General features: G+C 35.6%; 1 protein-coding gene across 4 annotated transcripts in view; it reads right to left on the reverse strand.

The window, feature by feature from the left end:
* Pde11 (Phosphodiesterase 11) overlaps positions 1 to 20225 on the reverse strand; it is a 50042-nt gene that overhangs the window by 22469 nt on the left and 7348 nt on the right. For all 4 annotated transcript variants that reach the window (XM_068284277.1, XM_068284276.1, XM_068284274.1 and 1 more), the window contains exon 3: positions 16743 to 16818. In XM_068284277.1, coding sequence (XP_068140378.1) covers positions 16743 to 16803 — 61 coding nt within the window. In that variant the 5' untranslated portion in view covers positions 16804 to 16818. The remainder of the gene's footprint in view (positions 1 to 16742; positions 16819 to 20225) is intronic.

Below are 20225 nucleotides of genomic sequence, written 5' to 3' on the forward strand. Positions count from 1 at the left end.
CTGATTGTGCTCTCGACCCTAAAACTCGGGATACTGAAAGACATGTCTAACATGCTGCTGCAGCATGTCTAAGCGGGCAAAATTAGTTTGTTTGTTTGTTTGTCTTTCGAGCTGGCCACGAGCGGGGGCAAGTGGCATGTTTGTCATTGAGGAAGCAAATGCTTGCCAAGAATTTAAATGCCACATTTGAGATTTTGATTAAATCATCGAGTAAACAAAACAAAATGTCCTAAAATTACGAATCATATTACTTATACGCAGTGACGACTGAAACATTTAAGGAGTACATTGACCGGAAAGTGTAATTGTTAATCAAAATTTAGAACTTGTCGATTAATATTTCGCTTCTTAACCTGTCAGTCATGGAGATTTCTATCAGAGAGAAGAAAATCCCTCATTGCAACTTATCCAATATTCAACCTTGATTCAAATGCATATTTCGATTTTAAATCAATTCAAATTGCATGTGCATTTTGTTGTTATGTGTTCCATATAGATACATATCAGGTTAGTTGTATAGATATTTAATGTTGACCCAATTTATTTTCTCAATTCGCCTCTATATAGTTTATCACTTGGCATTATACATTTCAGGAGCCACTTAACTTTTTAATACATTTCCGCCATGAACTTGTTTCTACCGATATCGATAGAATCTTGATGGTTTGCAAATATTTATACAATTTATTTGCTCATTTTACAATTCTTCTGAACATTTTGTTTCTGTATTTTCGATAAAGCAAAGGCCAATCATTAATTAAATAAATTGACAAATAAAAAGTCGTATGGCAGTTCACGTTTTGATAAACAATATCGATAGCAAAATTGTTATTTATATATACATACATATATATATTTTGGGTGGGCATGTTCCATTTTTATGAATGGAACTGTAGAGGGAATTTAGCTGATGTCTGTTTCCTGTGTACGGGACGACCATTAATTAGCCCAACTAACAACTAAGTCAAGAGACAATAGCAAATTTATTCCTCGCTATTTTTAGTGTGGAAATTTACCAAAAAACGGTTAGAAGAACAAAAGAAATTCATGGCCTTTGTTGCCAAGCTAAAATTAGAAGAAACACCATCAAAAAGCACTGACCACAAGGGAGCTGCACTTTCGTGACGTCAAAAGGGCCCTAAAGGTTGGCAGTTCTAATTAAGACAAAATAGTTTCGTGTTATTTTTCCGCCTCCATTTCCCTCAAGAAGCCGGCTAAGAAGACAAACTGGGCGAACGACTTGAGCAAGAAAAACATTGCATACTTTGGAGGGCCAGGTACTGTGATACGGGGCGGATGCTGCACCTGAAGTACAGCCACTTGACATGGTAAACACTTTTAGGTGGGCTGACAGAAATCTTTAAGGGTTTTAAGCACAAAATGAAATACACAACAACAAAGGCAAAGTTGTCAGCTAACAGCTGCTGTCCGTTCATTACATTTCAACCAACCCAACCATAAAAATCAACAAAACAGTCAATGAACCCCTCTCACGCGTCAATGAGAAGACGCACAGAAAGACAGAAGGAGAGACAAAACCTTTTATTTACTTCAAATTCGACTTGAAAATACCCTCCATACTTGAATGAGCTGACAATGCTTAGATTGCGTAGGATTAATGTATTGAATAGTTGTTAGGGCCTAGGAAGCAGTGAAAGGGAAGCGTTGCAACATTCTGTGATGAGTTTGTGAAAAAGTGATATACACAATATTCTTTTAGCTTGCGGTAAGGCCTTATATAGACATTCAAACTAGCTGATTAAAGGGTGTAAAGAAAACAGAAAACTAAACGTAAAATTGCCGCACAAAGAGTAAAGAGTGGAAAAACTTGATGCTGTTGTTGTTATTATTGTTAATGATTATCGTATGATTTTTTTTTTTTTTTCCTTGTAGTGTTGTTGTTTCATTTTCCAAATACTCATTCATTCAGTCGCTCACTCATTCATTCATTCACTGATTGAGAGTGCTGCGACCTCTTGGACAATAACAAGAAAATAATATGTATGTAAGCTGCACTTTGCTGTTGTTTTTTTCCTTTTCTCTCTCTCTCTCTCTCTCAGTCTTTCTAACGCTGTTGTTTTCCTTCACTTTTAATTGCCAGGCTACAAAGCAACTTGTAGATGCGACTCCAGTCAGCGACAAGCGGCAAGCAATTTCTATGAAATTGCCACAAGTGATGCCTCCCTGTGAGGAGCCATTCGACGAGTGGCAACGTTTCTTTGCAATTGCATTTGCCTTCCAGGAGTTGGTGTGTGTGAGTTTGTGTGTGTGCGCTTGGTTGGGTGCAGTTCAATTAATCGGCTGATTGCACACACACACACTGAGTCAGTCTCACATCGACTGAGTGACTGAATGACTGACTAACTGATAGGCACTCCTACAACACCCACTTTCCCGTTTATGACTTTTAATGAAAATGTCAAATTAATTGCTGATTCTTACAAATACACACATCTTTATATACATATCCATGACATGGATTTACGATCCGATTTGAATTTCCATCATAAAATATTGCAATTTCCTCTCAGATAATTAACAAACATCAATAATGCATAATGAGACAGTTAAGCAAATTTACGCCGTAACAACAAAACCAACAAAAGCACCAAAAAAATGACATAATTAAATAAAAAAAAAAATAAAAGAATATTGCACATAAATATGCATGTCTGCCAATTAATGGTAAAGAATTTTGTGAATTTTAAATTATAAACTGAACGAATGCATAATTTATATTTGTATTTAAGTACATATCAGCATAAAATGTCAAATAAATTAGCATGCCAAATTCAATTAATCAATTTTAATGCAAATTCTTGTTTCTTTTTTTGGAATCTGCAAAATTAGTTGGAATATTTAACCAGCAGAAATTGTTAAGACTAGTATTGAAATTGGTCAAAAGTTGCTGTTTTTCTATACCCACTAGATGTAGATGTAACATAAACATGGCCAATTGAAACTCAAGGTTTTCACATGTCATTGCAAGTGCTCTAAAGAGCACTTTCCTAACTTGAACTTTTCTCAATAAATTTTCTTTGAATTTCCTTGACCAACAACGACTGTGAACCCGAACCTACTTTTTCTTCTTTATTTTGGGCAATTGAATACCTTGATTGCTGGCCATGGAGCGTACAATCAACTGAAGCAAGACCGCAAAATATCAAAATCCGTCAACGAAAGGTGAAATGAGTCTTCTCAATGGCTAAGGTTGCAACCGAAAAGAATATTCACTTCTGTCAATAACAATCTGTCACAAATTTAACAGAAAAACAAAATCAAATATTAAACATTAACAAATCTGAGTCAGCTACAAGGTCGTAACTTGGCTAAGGCATTTGCCAAGATCATCGAATAATAACCTTAAAAAATGCCTGGTGTCAATATATATACTAACTATATATACTGTAGAAACTAATATAATTTGCATTACTCATGCCAATGGTGGAAATTTCTTTTGCTTTTTGTTGCTGTCAAATGACAAATTTTTCGTTTGTGCGAAACTAATGAATGAACTGGAAATAAGTGTGACTGATGGGCATATAAAAAAGTTTGCCTATCTAAGTATATGTATGTATGTGTGTATGTGTGTGTGTGTGTGTATTAGGTAAAGTGCCATGAGGTGTTCTTATAAGTAAATACGCAAGTGTCATTCTCTGTGTCACTCGAATCTATCAGAAAGTTGACTCAATGACGTGCAACATGGACAACTTTCGAAAAGCGAAGCCATTCTTTTCGAAAGCGAAAAATATATATTAAACTAATATGCATACTAATATATACAGATAAGTATGTATGTAGATGTATGTATCTTTTGACGTCAAGCATTCGGTTGCTCTCTTCTATCGAAGCAAATTAAATTAACAATTAGCGAAACGTAAAAATTCTCGCATATCATCATTATCATCATAATCATCATCATCATCACATAGACTAACACTTTTTCGCCAATATGTGTGAAAATCTAATCAACCCATACACACACACACTCACACCTAAACACACACAAAAGCCACAATGTTGTTATAAAATGCAGAAATATAAATTGAAAAACTTTTTAGCTACTGTTTTTGGCAAAATTTCCATGTATGCGTTTTTTTGTTGTTATCTCTGCTAAGCAATTAAATTTCATAAATGGAAATTTTCTCTTCTCACACACACACACGCACACTGAAAAGACAATGGCACACACACACTCACACACATTTATGTACATAAAATATTTGCCAAGATTTGAACATTTGCCAGCTGGCAAATATTGCCAACGATTAGCAGAACGAGTGGGTAAGGTAAGTTCTGGGCCATTTTGGTGATAAGGTTAGCAACATATACTAATATAGAGTATATACCATTTAGTATATGTGCATACATATACGAGCACGATTAAATGGGATTTCTAATCAACCGCAAGATATGAGAGGAAGAAAAGCTGTAAATTTATTGGGGATTTTCCAGCAATTGTTTGAAATATTGCGCAGATAGCATGATTTACATAGATTTTAAATATATGCATAGTCATCAAGCTTAATTTTGTGGAAAATGTTTAACAACAACTTAACTTGCCTGTCTTGACTATAATTTTTTGAAAATATTCCATAACCCAGTGACATCAAATTCAATCTTGAGGTTTTCAGAATTTGTAAATATTTGATATTTCTTGGCCCCCTTTGTTGTGCTCAGTGTATTTATCTTTAACCTTATCATTCAATTATTTTTGCTGAAACTTCAAAGAGTGCCTGACCGACGACGACTTCAAGTTCGACTCCAACTCCGATTCCAATTGCCAACTGGCAAGTTCCATCTTTTCCGCTGTTTTCATTTGCTCTTTTATTTATTTCAGGCAAAAAGTACAGCGAAATATCCAACCCAACTGTAAATCGTTTCAAATTTCAATTTCCAAGAAAACGTAACGTTCATTTGTTAAGTTGACTTTGTATACCCTGTACTTAAGCCACGAATGGGGTATATCAAAGGTGGTAACATTCAAATTAATTGGATGGAGTGGAAGGGGAATCTTTACTCTTCCATAGGCCAAATTCAGGTGGGCGAGAGATGCCTTTCACAGGGTAACCCAAAGTCGATCCAACTGATGAATGGTTTTACATGCTTCTTTTTTATGTGCAATGTCGTGCAATATTTTGATTATTGTATACGTTTCTGTTGGACCGGACCGCCCAGGGCTGAGAAGCGCAGACAGTGAAGGCATCATCTTACAATTTATACTGACTGAGATATGACCGGGCGGTGCGTTGCCTCCTTTTATACAAAAATGAAACGAATATACAAAATAAACATTCAATCCGTGTTTATTTTCATAAAAATGAAAAGAGGCTCATGCAAAAAAAAGGAAGAACAAAGAGAAAAAGTCAGGGAAAATAATGTACGTACAGGGCATTTCCCTGGCATTGTTGATTAAAGAGTTTTTCGAAAATTTTCCGGAATCTTTAATTTTCTAGCGAAATCTTTTTAGCGTTGATCAATTGATATTTACCAATACATACGTAAATATACTCATGTACGTATCTCTGTTTTTGCTTACTAGTCAAAAGATAAACAAACAAAGCAATTACAAGTGCAAAATGAAAAGCAAATTTTTCCAGTCACAAAATTCCCCTTAGAAAAATCTAATATAAATTACTCATATACATAAATAAACAAAAATAACATTTCGATATACATAGATAAATACACTCAGGAAAAATATCCCAAGACTTGTCTCCAATCGACAGACACTTCTCTGAGTCTCCAAATCGCCTCGAAACATTCATGGATTCTTTGAAGATTGCCGATCTCAACTTTTCTCCAAGTGTAAAATTTCGAACACAGGTTGTTTGTTTAGATTTCGGTTCATGGTAATGCGCGGTCGCTGATTCGCAATAACAATTTAATATTATTTATTTATATAGATAATTTTCTTGAATTATGAGTACTCAATGACAAAATTCGCCTGTAAAAAAAGTTTCCACATCCGAAAATATATCTATTTAAGACATTCGAGACAAACATAGATATATGTGTGTGTTCAAGCCTTGCTCTCCCCTTTCCCTCCCCCTTTCCCCTGTTAGTGTGGTGATAAATATTGTCACAGACACAACGTAATGTCTGCGTGTGTTCAAATGATCAACGGGTAATTAACACTTGATTAACGCTGCCAACTCGTGGGAGAGTGGTAAAGAAGTAAGTAAGTAGAATTAAAAGGCCCTAAAAAAGATTATTTTTTGAAATAAAATACATAGCACAGACTGTTAAATGAGGGCATCGAATAAGATGGGGGAATCTTTTCTCTTTCTACTCATTTAGACGCAAGTTACTCATTATCATCTATGCTAAATGTATATGATGAAATCACGATATTCAATAAAGAGTCTTGTCATGCTTCCTAAGTAAGCTAAGATGGGATTATGAAGACATTGATAAAAGTATAGTCACACTCTATATATCATGTAAGATTGACGATTTAATTAAAATATATTTGAACCTAATTACGTATGAGCTTATTCTGCTTACTATAACTCTTTCTCAGAAAGTCTTTGTCCACCTAATCAGCATATTTCCATACAAGAGAATTATTAGACTAGTTTAGTCCCCATATAAACAGCTTAATTGCCAATTTTATGACTCGTTTGCGGTTTTAGTCAACTTTTATTCCGGTAATTCCGATTGGTTTTCCAATATGAGGGCGTTTTCGGAGCTGATGCCAGATCAACTATCTAATTGTATCTTTAACTATTATAGTTTCCTTTCTTCTAATGGGTAGTTATGAAAATTCCATGGATCTCAAATGGTTCATATTACTATCATTAGGTCTTAGGGCATCCAACTATAATTGCAATTGCCCCGTTGGGTAATTAAAACAAAGGCAACAACAACAAATAAAGTGCAATCGCCTAGAACAACAACAAATCGTTTAAGCAGGCGCCAGGTCGCGCGTCGCTGGTCAAAACCTCACCAACGACCTCTCTCTGTTTCTCTCCCTCTACTGCTCTCTCTCTCTCTGTCTCTCTCGCGTATTTAGAATCAATTTTAATTCTATATACTTATAGAGCGAGCGTTGGAAAATTTTCCACAAGCTTAAAGCACGCGAGCACGAAGCAAAACTTAATCTAAACAAGCGAAACACGAATACAACAACAACAACAACAATCATAATAATGACAGCAACAGCTTCCACAACAATCACAACAACAACACAAAAAGGGGGGAAAATATAAATAAAAAAAACAAACAGTAGTGAGCAGAAAGATGCAGAAAATGCCCAAGTTGAATGATGATAATGAATGTGTATGGGCCACATACAATATATAAAATCTGTGTAGGTTAAATCGGGGCACTGACTTCAAGATACCCTCTACTACTCTAAGTAGCATTCCACTGACAATAGAAACTCAATTTGATCTTCTTATTACGGTTTATTTAGAGTCCAAAAGGTTTGTCATTCCCAAATAACGCATACGCCGGGTATGCCAACTGAAACTTTAGTTCCTAAAAACTTATTTATTTTGTCGATTTCTGATCTGTGTAAAACACTAGACTCTTAGACCCTAACACATATTACTCATAACTTATACTTAGGTAGCTAAATACATATGCCCCTAACAAATACGAGTACAGGGTATAAGAAGACATAAATTAATGAAATACCAAAACCAAAAAAAAAATTAGAATATATGGCCAAAGTATATATTATTAATGCATATTAATTAACCATTTTCGATACTACACGAAATCAAGACGTATGTTTGTGTGTGTTTGTATACATATGAGCTAGAGGGAGACAGAATGTCTAAAGACTAGAGACGGCAAGTGAGAATTGGGCAAATCAAGTTGATAAGCGGGGGCGACAAAAACCTGCGCGCGTCACTTTTTGCGGCGAATTGGCAAAGAGAAACATAGGAAACAAGCCAAATGCTCGATAGATGGAGAGACGAGAGAGAGAGAGAGACAAGTGATGACGACAACAGAAGGCGTACTTGCCACCCTCTCACTCACTGAACGGAAAGTGCGGGCGGTCGGCGTCGACGGCGACGCCAACGACGTGTGGGCAGCAGACGGTTTCCTTCTGATCGAGCGATTTTACATTTTAATGTCCCATTTGGCACACATTTTTCATCGAATTCGATCTATGACGCAAACGAAAAGCTATTGTGTGTGTGTGTGTGTGTGTGAGCAATTGGGGTCACCTTTCCTCCCCCTTATGCCTCTACTTGACTTTGGCGTCTTCCGCTGAATTTTCAGCTGCTACCCACTCCAACCGAGAAATGCCATTTGAGTGACTCACCGACAAATTTTGATGTCCCCCCATCACACGGATTTCCCAGAGTTCTCTTGATTGCAATTTAACCAATTTTATTAATGATCAAACAATGCAAATGTTGTCTGACTCACAGTAATTAATAGACGACAGACTATATACATATCAATTTGTGTATCGTGTGTATATGAAACATTTAATTCTGTTTACATATGTTCTTCCTCACATAGCCTTCAGACATCAAACTGTGAATGGGCCGTTAATATATACATAGCCGAAAAGTCGGCCAATATTTTATACATTTTATGAATAAAGAATAAAAAAAGATGCCATTGTGTAAGATTAAAAGATATAACGTCATATGATTTTATTATATGATGGACATAAACTTAAAAAACAAACAGCTAAAGCAAATTTAAAGAACATTCCAAAGTCAAGTCTAACCAAAAAGAGACCAACATATACATATAATTCATTGCCTATTCCCAAAATATATCTAGAAAAGGGCTTACTTCTTATTCAAATGGAATTTATAATATTATAAAGAGATTGTTCTTAGTAACTCTTATTGAATTTCATTAAAAATTTTTACCTATCTTAAGCATAGATAACAACTAAAGACTAACTTCTTCAATTGATAAGTATAAACAAAATCGTCTTGATGTTTAGGTTGCATTCGCATTTCAAGAATCGAATCTAATGTTAAATATGTTGCGGGTTAAAATATTCTACATTAAATTTGATTCAGTTACGGCTTCATATTATTTCGATTAATGGATGCATTTCTCAAAATGCAGTTAATTTAATTTGGCATAAATTTGATTTCAGCATTAAGATAATAATACACTTTATCGATATGTACTTGTTCAGATAACTCAAACACATTTCATTCTTACATAAATTTCAGAAAAGAAGACAAAAAAAAACAATCTTCTTTAACAGGTCGATTGGAATATTTATGTAATTTATTTAAAAATGCAATTTGCATTTGTTTCTGTGTTTCTTTTTGATTTTGGCACATGATATAAACGAGTTTGGCAAGCAGCAGAAAATAATTTCTTTTTTCTCTCGGTCTTCTCTCTGCTCTTCTCTCTCAGCCTGTTCGTTTGTCTTCTTACCGCTCATTTGGGCCATAAACAAGATGCAAATTAAATAAATCAACATATAGAAGAATTGTTTATATGTGTATAAACTAAATGGTGGGCCCAATAGCAACTGCCACGTGCCTCGGCAACAACAACAGCTGTTTGGTATTCCCCAAAAATAAAATAAAAAAAAAAATAAAAACAAAAACAAAACGAAATTGTACAACAGATTCGGAAACAAAACATCCAAAACAAAGGTGTCAAACAATAAGCACGCCAGCAATTTATGAGAACAAGAAGTAAATCAACTCAAGTTCAAAGACTTTATGAGCGAAATCGATCGATAGAGGTAGGCCGAAGGAGGGGCAGAGGGGCAACTATTAAATAATTAACATACGATTATAGATTTAACGATCGATCGATGTTTGACGTCATATCTTCGCCGCAACTAATCTGTCTTTTGTCTTCACTTTGATTTTGGAATCCGTCCAAGAACTGTTAACCCACATTGAAGGCCCCCTCATCAACTGAACTGAACCGAACCGAACCGCACCAAGCCAAAATAAACGAAACAAAAGACCAAATGTGGGCAGCAGGAAGCCATCAACCTCCATCAAGCGAGTCAGCTCCCTCCCACCTTATGCATCTGGTATAATTACCATATATGTATCTATGTAACTTGGCCATGCAATCAACTTGAGATCTCTTTTGCAATATACTTATATACATTATATGGATTATATACAGTTGCACTTATACGGTCTGGCCTGGTTGAAGTTGTTTAGCAGACGCGAGATGGCCAGTTATTAGGAAGATGCTGACACACACACACACACACCCAGAGACCCACACACACACAAACACACATACCTAGTAACAGTCCAAATGAGATTGCCCTTTTTCAAGAGCCATTTGGACAACAAGGCGACGATGTTGGCTTTATTGAATCATATATATATATACATAGATGAACGTAGAGATACGTGCCTGGCCAGAAGAATGTAATACAAATGGATACAAGTGCGTTTGAGTTTTTTCATTACAGAACTACATACATTTGGTCTTAATGGTGGAAAATCATTTTGACTTTGTTATTTACTTTGTTCTAGTACAATTTCTACTATTTAGCATTTCACATATTTACAAGAAGTCGCGTAATTTCAATTGATTAGACAGCGATAGCCACCAGCAATGACCAATGGCTGCTATTTTGGCCAACTGACGGCATTATTCTGACCACAAACTCATTCTGACTGATAGCAAGGCAAAGTCTGAAAGGAATGGAATAATAATAATCGTAATGCCACCAAACCAGCTGACATTCTAGAGACTAACACAAAAAGGTGTATTATCAGCATCTACACACACATAGGCACGAGCCCCGATAGTGTCCCATACGCACACACATACAAAATACATATGTATGTTCTGCTCTTAGGTGCGCCGGTGTGAGTAATGTCTAGATTTAGCTGGATAACAATGGTAATTCCTTGTGATAATGACAATCATAAACAACGAGTCGAGTGGGTGAGCTAAAAACCTGCGACTAACTGCGAGTGGGACGCTGTTTGATTTGCGAAATTTTGAATTAGGTTCCGACCAGCTTTAGTTGGTTTTTAATGCGGAATATGTATCAAGCATAATTTATGTCTTTAGTTCTACCAACTATTTGTTTGATTTATTTTCAATTTCATTATGTAATCAATTTGAGCAAGTGCCAGGGATCTTCGAGTCTTTAGTTTATTAACTGAAAAGTTAATTAGAAAGGTAATAGGCAATCGTGTATAACCGATGGCAGATCCACATCCATCCATTCTGGATCTATGTATCAGCTAAACTTAGTTGGTATGTATGTATGTATGTGAAAAATCAACTAATCAGAGATATCGATAAAATAAGTATATTTCGATTGTTTCCTAATACAATAGAATAGAATAGATAGAAAGATAGTTCCAAGTGGATAACGCGAATTAAAGCTGCATTTTGATTTGGCTAAAAATGGTATACAGATTCTGGTTCAATTAGACTTTAGCTCAGTTCCCTAAAACTTTCAAAATGCGAGGCTAGAATCTTGAAACTTAAAACAAAGAACGTATATTCGCAAAAAACCCAAATTTACATATTTTGAACTAATTAATTAATAAATGGAATGTGCATATACCAGATATTCAATAGATAAGTTATTCACCAATGAAAGGTAAATGTAAAACTGAAATATCATTGAAAAGTCATTAGGTCACCAGGAATATGTTTAGTCATTATTCAAGTACACGTTTATCTAAGTTCCTTTAAAAACGCTCTCATTTAAAAGTGAAGACCAAAGTTGCATTAAACTTGGTGGAAATTTAGAATGACAGATGATTGCAACGACTTTAAAATGCTCTATGTCAATTGATTCTTAGCAAATTTGACTATAGAGCAATGACTTCAATATACTCTTTCACGTTTCGTTCGTGTAGAGGGTATTGAAAATGAAATTTAAAACTTGGTTCAAGTCAACCGCAAAAACCGACAGCAACAACTGTTTGTGGATGGATGGTGTGTGTGTGTGTGTAGGCATATATGTGTGTGTATGTATGTTTCTGGTGAATGTTTGTATGTATGTGTTTGTACATAAAACTATAGCAAACACAACAAAACAAAATGCGACAAAATCATTTCCGTTACAACAACAACAACAGAAACAAGCAACAAGCAGACCAAAAGTAAAAGACTTAATGACTAAACTTGTCAGGCACCAATTCACCTACACATCTCACACATACATATGTACATACATCTGTATGTGTGTTTTGTATGTTTGCTGTTCTCTTGATAAAAGAGCAGCAGCACCACCACCGCCAACAACAACAACAAAGTGACAACAAAGCGAATTGAACTCAATGAACGCACCGAGCGACCGCACACCTGTCTGTAACCTAGACAACCGAGGGGTGAAGGAAGTGGAGGTGGTGTGTAGGAGAGGGCAATAGGACAGGGAACACATTGTCTAAAGTCATGTGTGGGTGGGAGGGTGGTAGGGAGGGTCAAGAAGAGTGTGTATATGTGGTAGGCTGCCCAGACAGCTTATCGTAAATGCGTTGCGCATTCTCTTTCCCTTCTTCCTTGTCTCTCTCTCGCTCACTCTCTTTCTCTCTTGGTCTCTTTCACACACACACATGCTCGCTACTATCTCTCTTGGAAAACCTTCGAATAATAAAGCACGCAGTTTCCTCTAGAGTTTAATAAAACAAAAAATACAACGAAAATTATGATATGCTCTACTATATCATAAATAACAATAATCATAATTAAATTGTATAACATTTTATTGTTGTTTTTTCTTCGCATTGTTTTTTTGCACGCTTGGACGCTACTTTAAATTCGCCGCAACGACTTACTAATACATACATATAATAATATAAACAATGTGTATATGTATATGTATGTGTGTATAGGAAATTCAGTGGCGGATATGCATATGTATTCTTTCAATCCCAAAGGGGCCAACCTCCAATAATTTTTCAGACATTTTGAATGCTCTACAGAAGTAGAGTAGAAGAAGAACTAGAAAGAACTTCACCTTCACTATATAGACAGAAGATCTGATAAATGAAAAATACTAGACTACTCTTTATGAAACTTTAACTGTAAGTTAGATGAAAGATTGAAATTTGACTTTCCGTTTGGGGAAGGAAGAAAAGGAAAGGGAGCGGAATATCTATCCGATCAGAAAAGAAAATATCTTTGGCAACATTTTGTATGTGTGCACTCAATCAAAGGTGTTGAGGTGGTTGGGGATTTAATCACTGGCGGAATGGTGTTCCCCCCTAATAGTCGGGCCACTGTTCTTATGTGTCAAAAAGGCAATGCCATAGTCGTCGAGATAAGCAAAAACAAGCTGGCAACGCCGCAAACCCAACTCAATGGGGGCTGATCAGCTGCGAAGGCAAAGAATCAGCATCAGCCACACTCCTCTCTCTCTCTCCGCGGCTCTCATTCGCTTTATGTATTTTTTTTCTCATCTTGTGCTGCAACTTTAAATTGCATCTATAGGTTTCTATGAATGCTATCCAAGTAGATATATTCCTATATTCATATGTATAGATACTTTTCTATGTATGTGCTCACTTTTTTTCAGATTTATTTGCTTTAATTTTTAGCATCTACTCTAAAATCTTGTATTATTATAATGAATTTTTTTCTTTTTTGCTCTTTTGAGGCGTTATGCCTATTATTTGATTTTCGATAATTGTAACACGAGCACTCGGCACTTTTATAAATACATATACATTTGTATGCACACTTTTTTTTTTCTTATATCGCGTAAGATATTTTCACACCTTGGCACAGACACTCACAATCACATACACACACACGCACATGTGTAGATATATGTATGTATGTGTGCACAGAACGACGGCAGAAGAAGAATTGAGCACGCGACCGTTGATCGCAAAACGTTTCATTGGCTTTTTTTGCAGAAAACCTTAAGACCGTTCACATATGTATCTTCAAGATACTTTTTGCCATTTCTTTTCTTATTGCACGCGCCGCAAAACTCTGCCCGAGTATTGTATAATATTATAAGGAAAATTTGATTTTTATATCTCATTTAGTTTCCAATTGAAGTGCAATTTATATTATAAATATACATATGTATGTATATTTTTTGTTGTATTTTTCTTATTATTCGTTTCGATCTCGGGCCGCTTTTGTCGTCGCGTTCGTTCGCGTCCATACACATTGAATATCTGAGCGATACTGAAGCACACACAGAAGAAGAAAAACAGAAAAAAGTACAAAAAATATCTCAGCCATATTCGCTGCGTTGGCGGCGGCGGCGGCGACAGTTTGCGGCGAGTTCGCCTAAAATAAACAAAGCAAAAGCACTCAAAATGCGAGCTGAGTGAGTGGCAAAGGCAATTTGAGTTTTTTTTTCTCCCTGTAGTTTATCGCGAGCGATTAATGAACTTTGGTGAGAGGGAACAAGGCGCTCTATCTCTACCCTTTTCCCCTGTGTTGTCGCTCTTGCTCACTGTTTCTGTTTCTTTCTTGTTCTTGGTCACTTTCAACTTTGTTTATTCTTTTTAGTAATAGTTTTTATTCTCTCATTTCATATGCAGTCGTATTCGCATTCATACTACACTCACATTTATACATATGTATGTACTTATATACGTATTCGACTTGTTGATAGCGTCAGATTTTCTTATCAGCTTTAGCAAAACATACATACATATGTATTTGTGTGTGTGTAAGTGTTTGTGCGTATGTACTGGTGCGTATCTATGTGTGATTTACATTGTTTTTGTTGCTTTCAACTTGGCCATGGCCCTAATTGTTTGCCCTAATGAGAAAAAGGCAAAAACGAGCTTTGTGCAACAAGTGAAATGCTTTGAATAAGCTTTTATTCGATCAAATATGGTAAATACGATATAAAGATCTCCAAAAGAAATAGCTTTGACTTGAAAAGACTTAAGTTCAAGAACTATCTGAGAACTGTTACTTGCCCAAACACGTCCAAACGGCTTGTTATACTATTTTCCACCTGTTTTGTAATTTTTGAGCCCCAATTACGGTTTGTTACGTTTTAAAGATGTTTTTTTATTTTACTTATTATTTCATTATTATATTCATTTAAAAATGATACAGAATCCAATGATCCTGAATCTAACTCGCACACCGGGCGTATACGTACAGCTAATCAGCTGGTACATAAGTCAGGTTTTAAAACCAAAGTGTATTTCTAACAATTTTTCAAAATAAATCAATAAAACTTTACTTTCATAGATGGTGTTTTTTTGATTAGGATTAGAAATGAAAGTGTGGATTTGTCAAATGAAGTTCCCAATAAAAAATTACGTATACGTAGTGTGGGTCAGCTACCCTAAAAACATTCAGGACGGTATTCGGCTGATCTGAATCAACTAAAGACTAAGGAAATATAGCCATATTATATCCTGCTTCGTAGTTTAAGTTAAGTTCACATTTTCTGTCCACTCTACACGTTTGCGGGGGAATGACTCAAAATGCACCGTTAGTTAAGGTGAGAGAATCTCATAAGAATGTGATAAACTTTTCGATAAACTTTTGGCATGCAAAGCAAAAGCTTTTTGACTTTGCAAAAAGCTTCTTAAGTCATTTACGATATTGGCTTTAACTTTTGCCACTCATTGCCAAGTCGCCGGTAGTAGAAGAGCGAGATAAAAACATGTTGACTCAAATTTGTTCAGCTCATGCCAAAGCGGAAACGGAAATGTCGGTGTGAGTGCAAACGTTTGAGCTTGTCTGCAAATGCAGTTGTGTGTGTGTGTGTGCATGTCTCATCACTCTAACAACTTTGGCTTCCTGCCCGCAACTGAATATGTTGACAAAGCGTGCGACAGTCTGTTTTAAGACATTTTAGTCTCGACTCCATTGCAAAGCGATTATAGCCTGGCTTTACTGTACTTGCCACGCGACGACAACCATAAATTGTGTAAAGTTCTCTAGCCACTCGAATGGATGGTTGGTTGGTTGGTTGGATTGTTTGTTTGCCCCGCTGTTTGTTTGGCCGTTTGTTTGAAATTAATTAAAACTTTATGTGATTGTTTTGCCGTATCACAAGTTTGGCCTAACTCCAGACCCCTCGCCCCAGTTGCCACATAGTTTTCACTAGAGAACAACACACACATACACATACAGTTTAATATATCCTTCGGCTTAATGCTTTATTGTTTATCTTCAATTTGATTGCCATCGATTGCAAATTATAACGCATCAAATTCCCAAAAAGTTGATTCTGTTCAAGAAGAAATCCATTAAATATTTAAAACACTTTTCGGTGTCAATTACAAATACACATATTTCAAAGGTAACAGTCCTCAATTGAGTTTAATATTCAACTGCTGTACATTGGACCAGACATCAGCGTACTTATCTTTGTGTCTGCACATTAATATTTGATGCCAAACATCTCGCTAATGACTGGAAAAGGCTCAACAGGCAAAAAAAAAAGAGAATAAAGAACAAAGTAACAAATCAGACAAATGGCAATCATTTTGCCCAGTCTCTGTCTTTGTCTTTGTCGTCGTCTTTCTGTGTAAACGAGCTAAAAACAATGCCAAGGATTATGCACACAGGAAAACAGTGTGAAGGACTTCCAATTCGAAGACATTGAACTTTTAAATGCCACAATTTTCAATCAATTTTTTCTGCAAATTAATGTACTAGAAGAATTTTGAATAACGTTTACACTGTGTCAAAAATGTGTAAAAGAAAATGCAGAAATTCAATCAAATCAAAAAGTCTCAAAAGGTAATTTCGCTTTCCCTGAACAATCTTCCTTTAAGGCGACTCGAATTAAAATGTTATAGTTGGACTTATCTACGGTTTCATATAGTGTTTTCTTTATAAATATTAGTTTTTTTTTTTTGTGTACTTACCAATTTTGCGACGGGCACGCCATAGAACGGGCGGAGCAGCACTGTTTGGAGATGAAGCCATTTTCTAAAATCAAATCTGTAATAACACACAAAAGAGAGAGAGAGAGAGAGGGGGAGAAGAGATAGAAAAAATCAAATTAAAATCATTTCAATTGAAATTGTTTGTATTGATTTGAAATTGAAATTCCAATGAAAAACTATTATTGCAATTCCAACTTCATGTTCAAAATATGATTTGCTGATTGTTCAATATTCGGTGGAAAAACCCTAAGGCAAATACATATCCGCAAAAGTTTTCATGTTGCCGCGCCTTCGAATTGCCAAAATACAAAAAGAAGAGAAACAAAAAAAATAACTAGCGATAACAAACAAACAAAAAATTACAAATGTTCGTACATCCGCCAGCAAAAACCCAAATCTACCCAAAACAAAATGTATATGAATGACAGAGTTGATTAATGGAACCAGCAGTCAAAGTAACATCATTAGACTATTTATGAACGTCCGACAGAAATATGCAAAATTAGCATAACATACAAGACACAAAAAAAAAAAAAACAAGAGGGAGAAAAAAACACGAAACAAGAGTATAATTTATTACTTTTCATAAAAGATTTGTAGTTGGCAAATTTTGCTGAAAATCAGAAAAGAAGGTTCAACTAGGGAAAACTTTAAGCGCGAATGAACCTTAAATTGACCTCGAAAGTAAACCAAAGTGATTCAGGCAAGCAATTAAATATAAACAATGAAACATAAAGCCGATTCCTATTCAGATTTTTAAATCTTGTTTCATGTTGCTCCAGTTTCAAGTCGAAGGACACGCACAATGTTCGATTATACTTTAAGACGTATAGCTCTGACGTCATTTTTAAAAATGAGAGAAAAAACTTTAATACTAAATATGGAGTATAATATAATGAGAAGTGATTAACGAAAGTATGTAACTAAGCTGATAATAGAAATTCCAACATTGCCTGACTTAGAACTTCAGAACGGGGCGAACTTTGCCCCCGAATATACCAAAAGCATTCCAAGAAATCCCTTGTTGAAGTAGGTAAACCAATTTTGGACAAAAAATTATACTGTAAGCTTTATTTATAGACAGAATTTTATGTGACAAGGCATACGAAACGATATAAGGGGCAAATGGTCCTAGAGGCAAATTGGAATAAACAATTTCAAAGGTGTCACAGAAGAAGCTTTAGGTCAGAGAATGAATTTGGGCTTAGAATTTCTTTTCAATCATAATCATATGAAACCCATTTCATAGCCGCCTATAAAACTGTATCAGGTTCACCCTTATGATTGAAAGGTTAATTAAATGCAAAGCCCAAATTCATTGACAACTTGAAATTTTCTTAAAGTGTAAATAGTGACTGTGTTTAAGTTAAAAAATAAACCGTAAAATACAATTGTTTCCATTGGTCTTTGATTAAATTTATTGTGCAAAGAATACAAAAGCAAATCGAAGCACATTAACCATCTCTTATCTACTTAATAAGGTCTATAGAGATTGGCAAACAAATGAAATTCTTTATGAATGAATCGAAACGATTTCTATATATCAAAAGACTTGAATAAATTGCATAAATTTTTAGAGCGAATCGTTTGCCAATATCGTTTAAAATTATGAACCATTGAGTTTACAAAATTTTTTCTTCTTTCAATTTGATGGTCTTTGTCACGCATTTGCCTTCCTCTCTCCTCTCTCCCTCTCGCTCTCTGTTAATGTCTTCTTGCCTTGGCCTCACATGTTTGCGTTTTGAGGTCTTATCAACTTGAAGCTTGATGAGTCCACATTTCTTATCACTAGCAACAGCTACAAATGACAGCGACCTTGACTTTTTATCACATAATTGCGGCAGTTGTAGCAGTCGTCCACTCAAAGATCGCCGTCAAACCGAATCGATGTCAATGAACTAGGCATTGAAATTTGTAAAGATTTCATTTCTTTCAATTGAAATGTATTCCAAAATGGTTTCTATAAAAATTTAATTGAAAACTAATATTTCCATTCAGAGAATTGTCAAAATGGACGATTGTCTAATGATTTAGAAGGGAATACAAATATTTCCGTTGTTATCTCTGTAGCTTTCTCTCTCTATCTCTTTCTCCCTCTCTTTCTAGCCTGATTCTGTGATTTTGAGCACGTTCAGATTATAACTCTCTGATAAGGTTCAAAACACACACGCAGAAAGCTATTAAGTTAATCCCGCTGCTGCTAATGGCTACGATTCGGCCATGTGATGCATTCGAATGATAATGCGTGATTGTAGTTGCTGTAATTTCTTAAATTTATTTATTGCCGTGGCGCCCCCTTGTCGATGTGTCGATCAAATGTCTATGATTAGACGGTGCCCAAGAGGGGCATCAGGGCAGAAGCTTGCCCTGGACAGGCAGCATTCTGCTCCCTGCTCCGGCCCCCTTTTTGGTTGCAGTTTGATTATTACTGCGCACGTTGTTTGCTTTGAGCATATGCAATTAGTGGTTACAGTAAATAGCTAAACAAGCCAACAAGACAATAGAAAAATGAAATGCAAATAGCCAGAAAAGGTACAAAATGAAAAACTCATTAGATAACTAACTCTCACATGGCCGGCGAGAAGTTTCATAAGGTGGTAAACTGTAACTGCGCATAAGCAACTATTAACAACGTGGCCCATTGTCGTCGATCTTAATGGGTTTCTAACAGTTAAACGAAAACCCATGTACGGCAGGTAGCTGCTATGGCTAATGCACGTGTTTAACTTGCAAACATTAAAAGAATATTAAACAATATAGTCAAACCTCGTATGGTTACAGCGCCAAAGCACTCACATGGTTTCCGGTTTTACAAGTATCTACAATAGAATTTTATTTAATCTCATTATCGATAGTTTTAGATGTTCAAATTGATTCACTTGATAAAGTCTGAAGGCTAACAAAATGGATGAATCATCAATCCGTCTCATTCTTTGTTGCTCCCCATTGAGTTGGTCCTCATTATGCAGGATGATTGATCTTACTTACATTAACAGAAGGAAGTGGACAGCGGGGTTGCCTCTTTTGTTGGTCATAGTTATCACTGCTAGTAAATGTCATAATCTGTTACTAAAATTTAATTGGTATGAGGTAAGTATTGAAGTATTCTTCTACAATACTATTCAATGAACTTTTTAATACAAAAATTTGATATATTTGACTACTCTTTGTTGCTTTATAAGGAAATTTCTCTTCGATAAAGCTCAAACTTAAATGTGGCTAACAACATTGAAATTCTTAAACCATTCCAGAACATGTTTCTATTCAGAATTGTTAAAGCGTCTTTTTGTGTGACTCAGTCATCCACAGAGACCTCAACTTTCCGTCAGTTAAGAGCGAGATCCGCAGTTATGAGATTCGGCACCGCCCCATGAGAAAGAAGTAACCCCCTTGACCGGCCCTTTAGAGCAGAGACGAAATGATGATTACATTGAGGATGACCCCGAATTATGCACAGATTAC

Source organism: Drosophila tropicalis, unplaced genomic scaffold, assembly GCF_018151085.1.
Source record: "Drosophila tropicalis isolate 14030-0801.00 unplaced genomic scaffold, ASM1815108v1 contig_39, whole genome shotgun sequence".
Lineage (NCBI taxonomy): Eukaryota > Metazoa > Arthropoda > Insecta > Diptera > Drosophilidae > Drosophila > Drosophila tropicalis.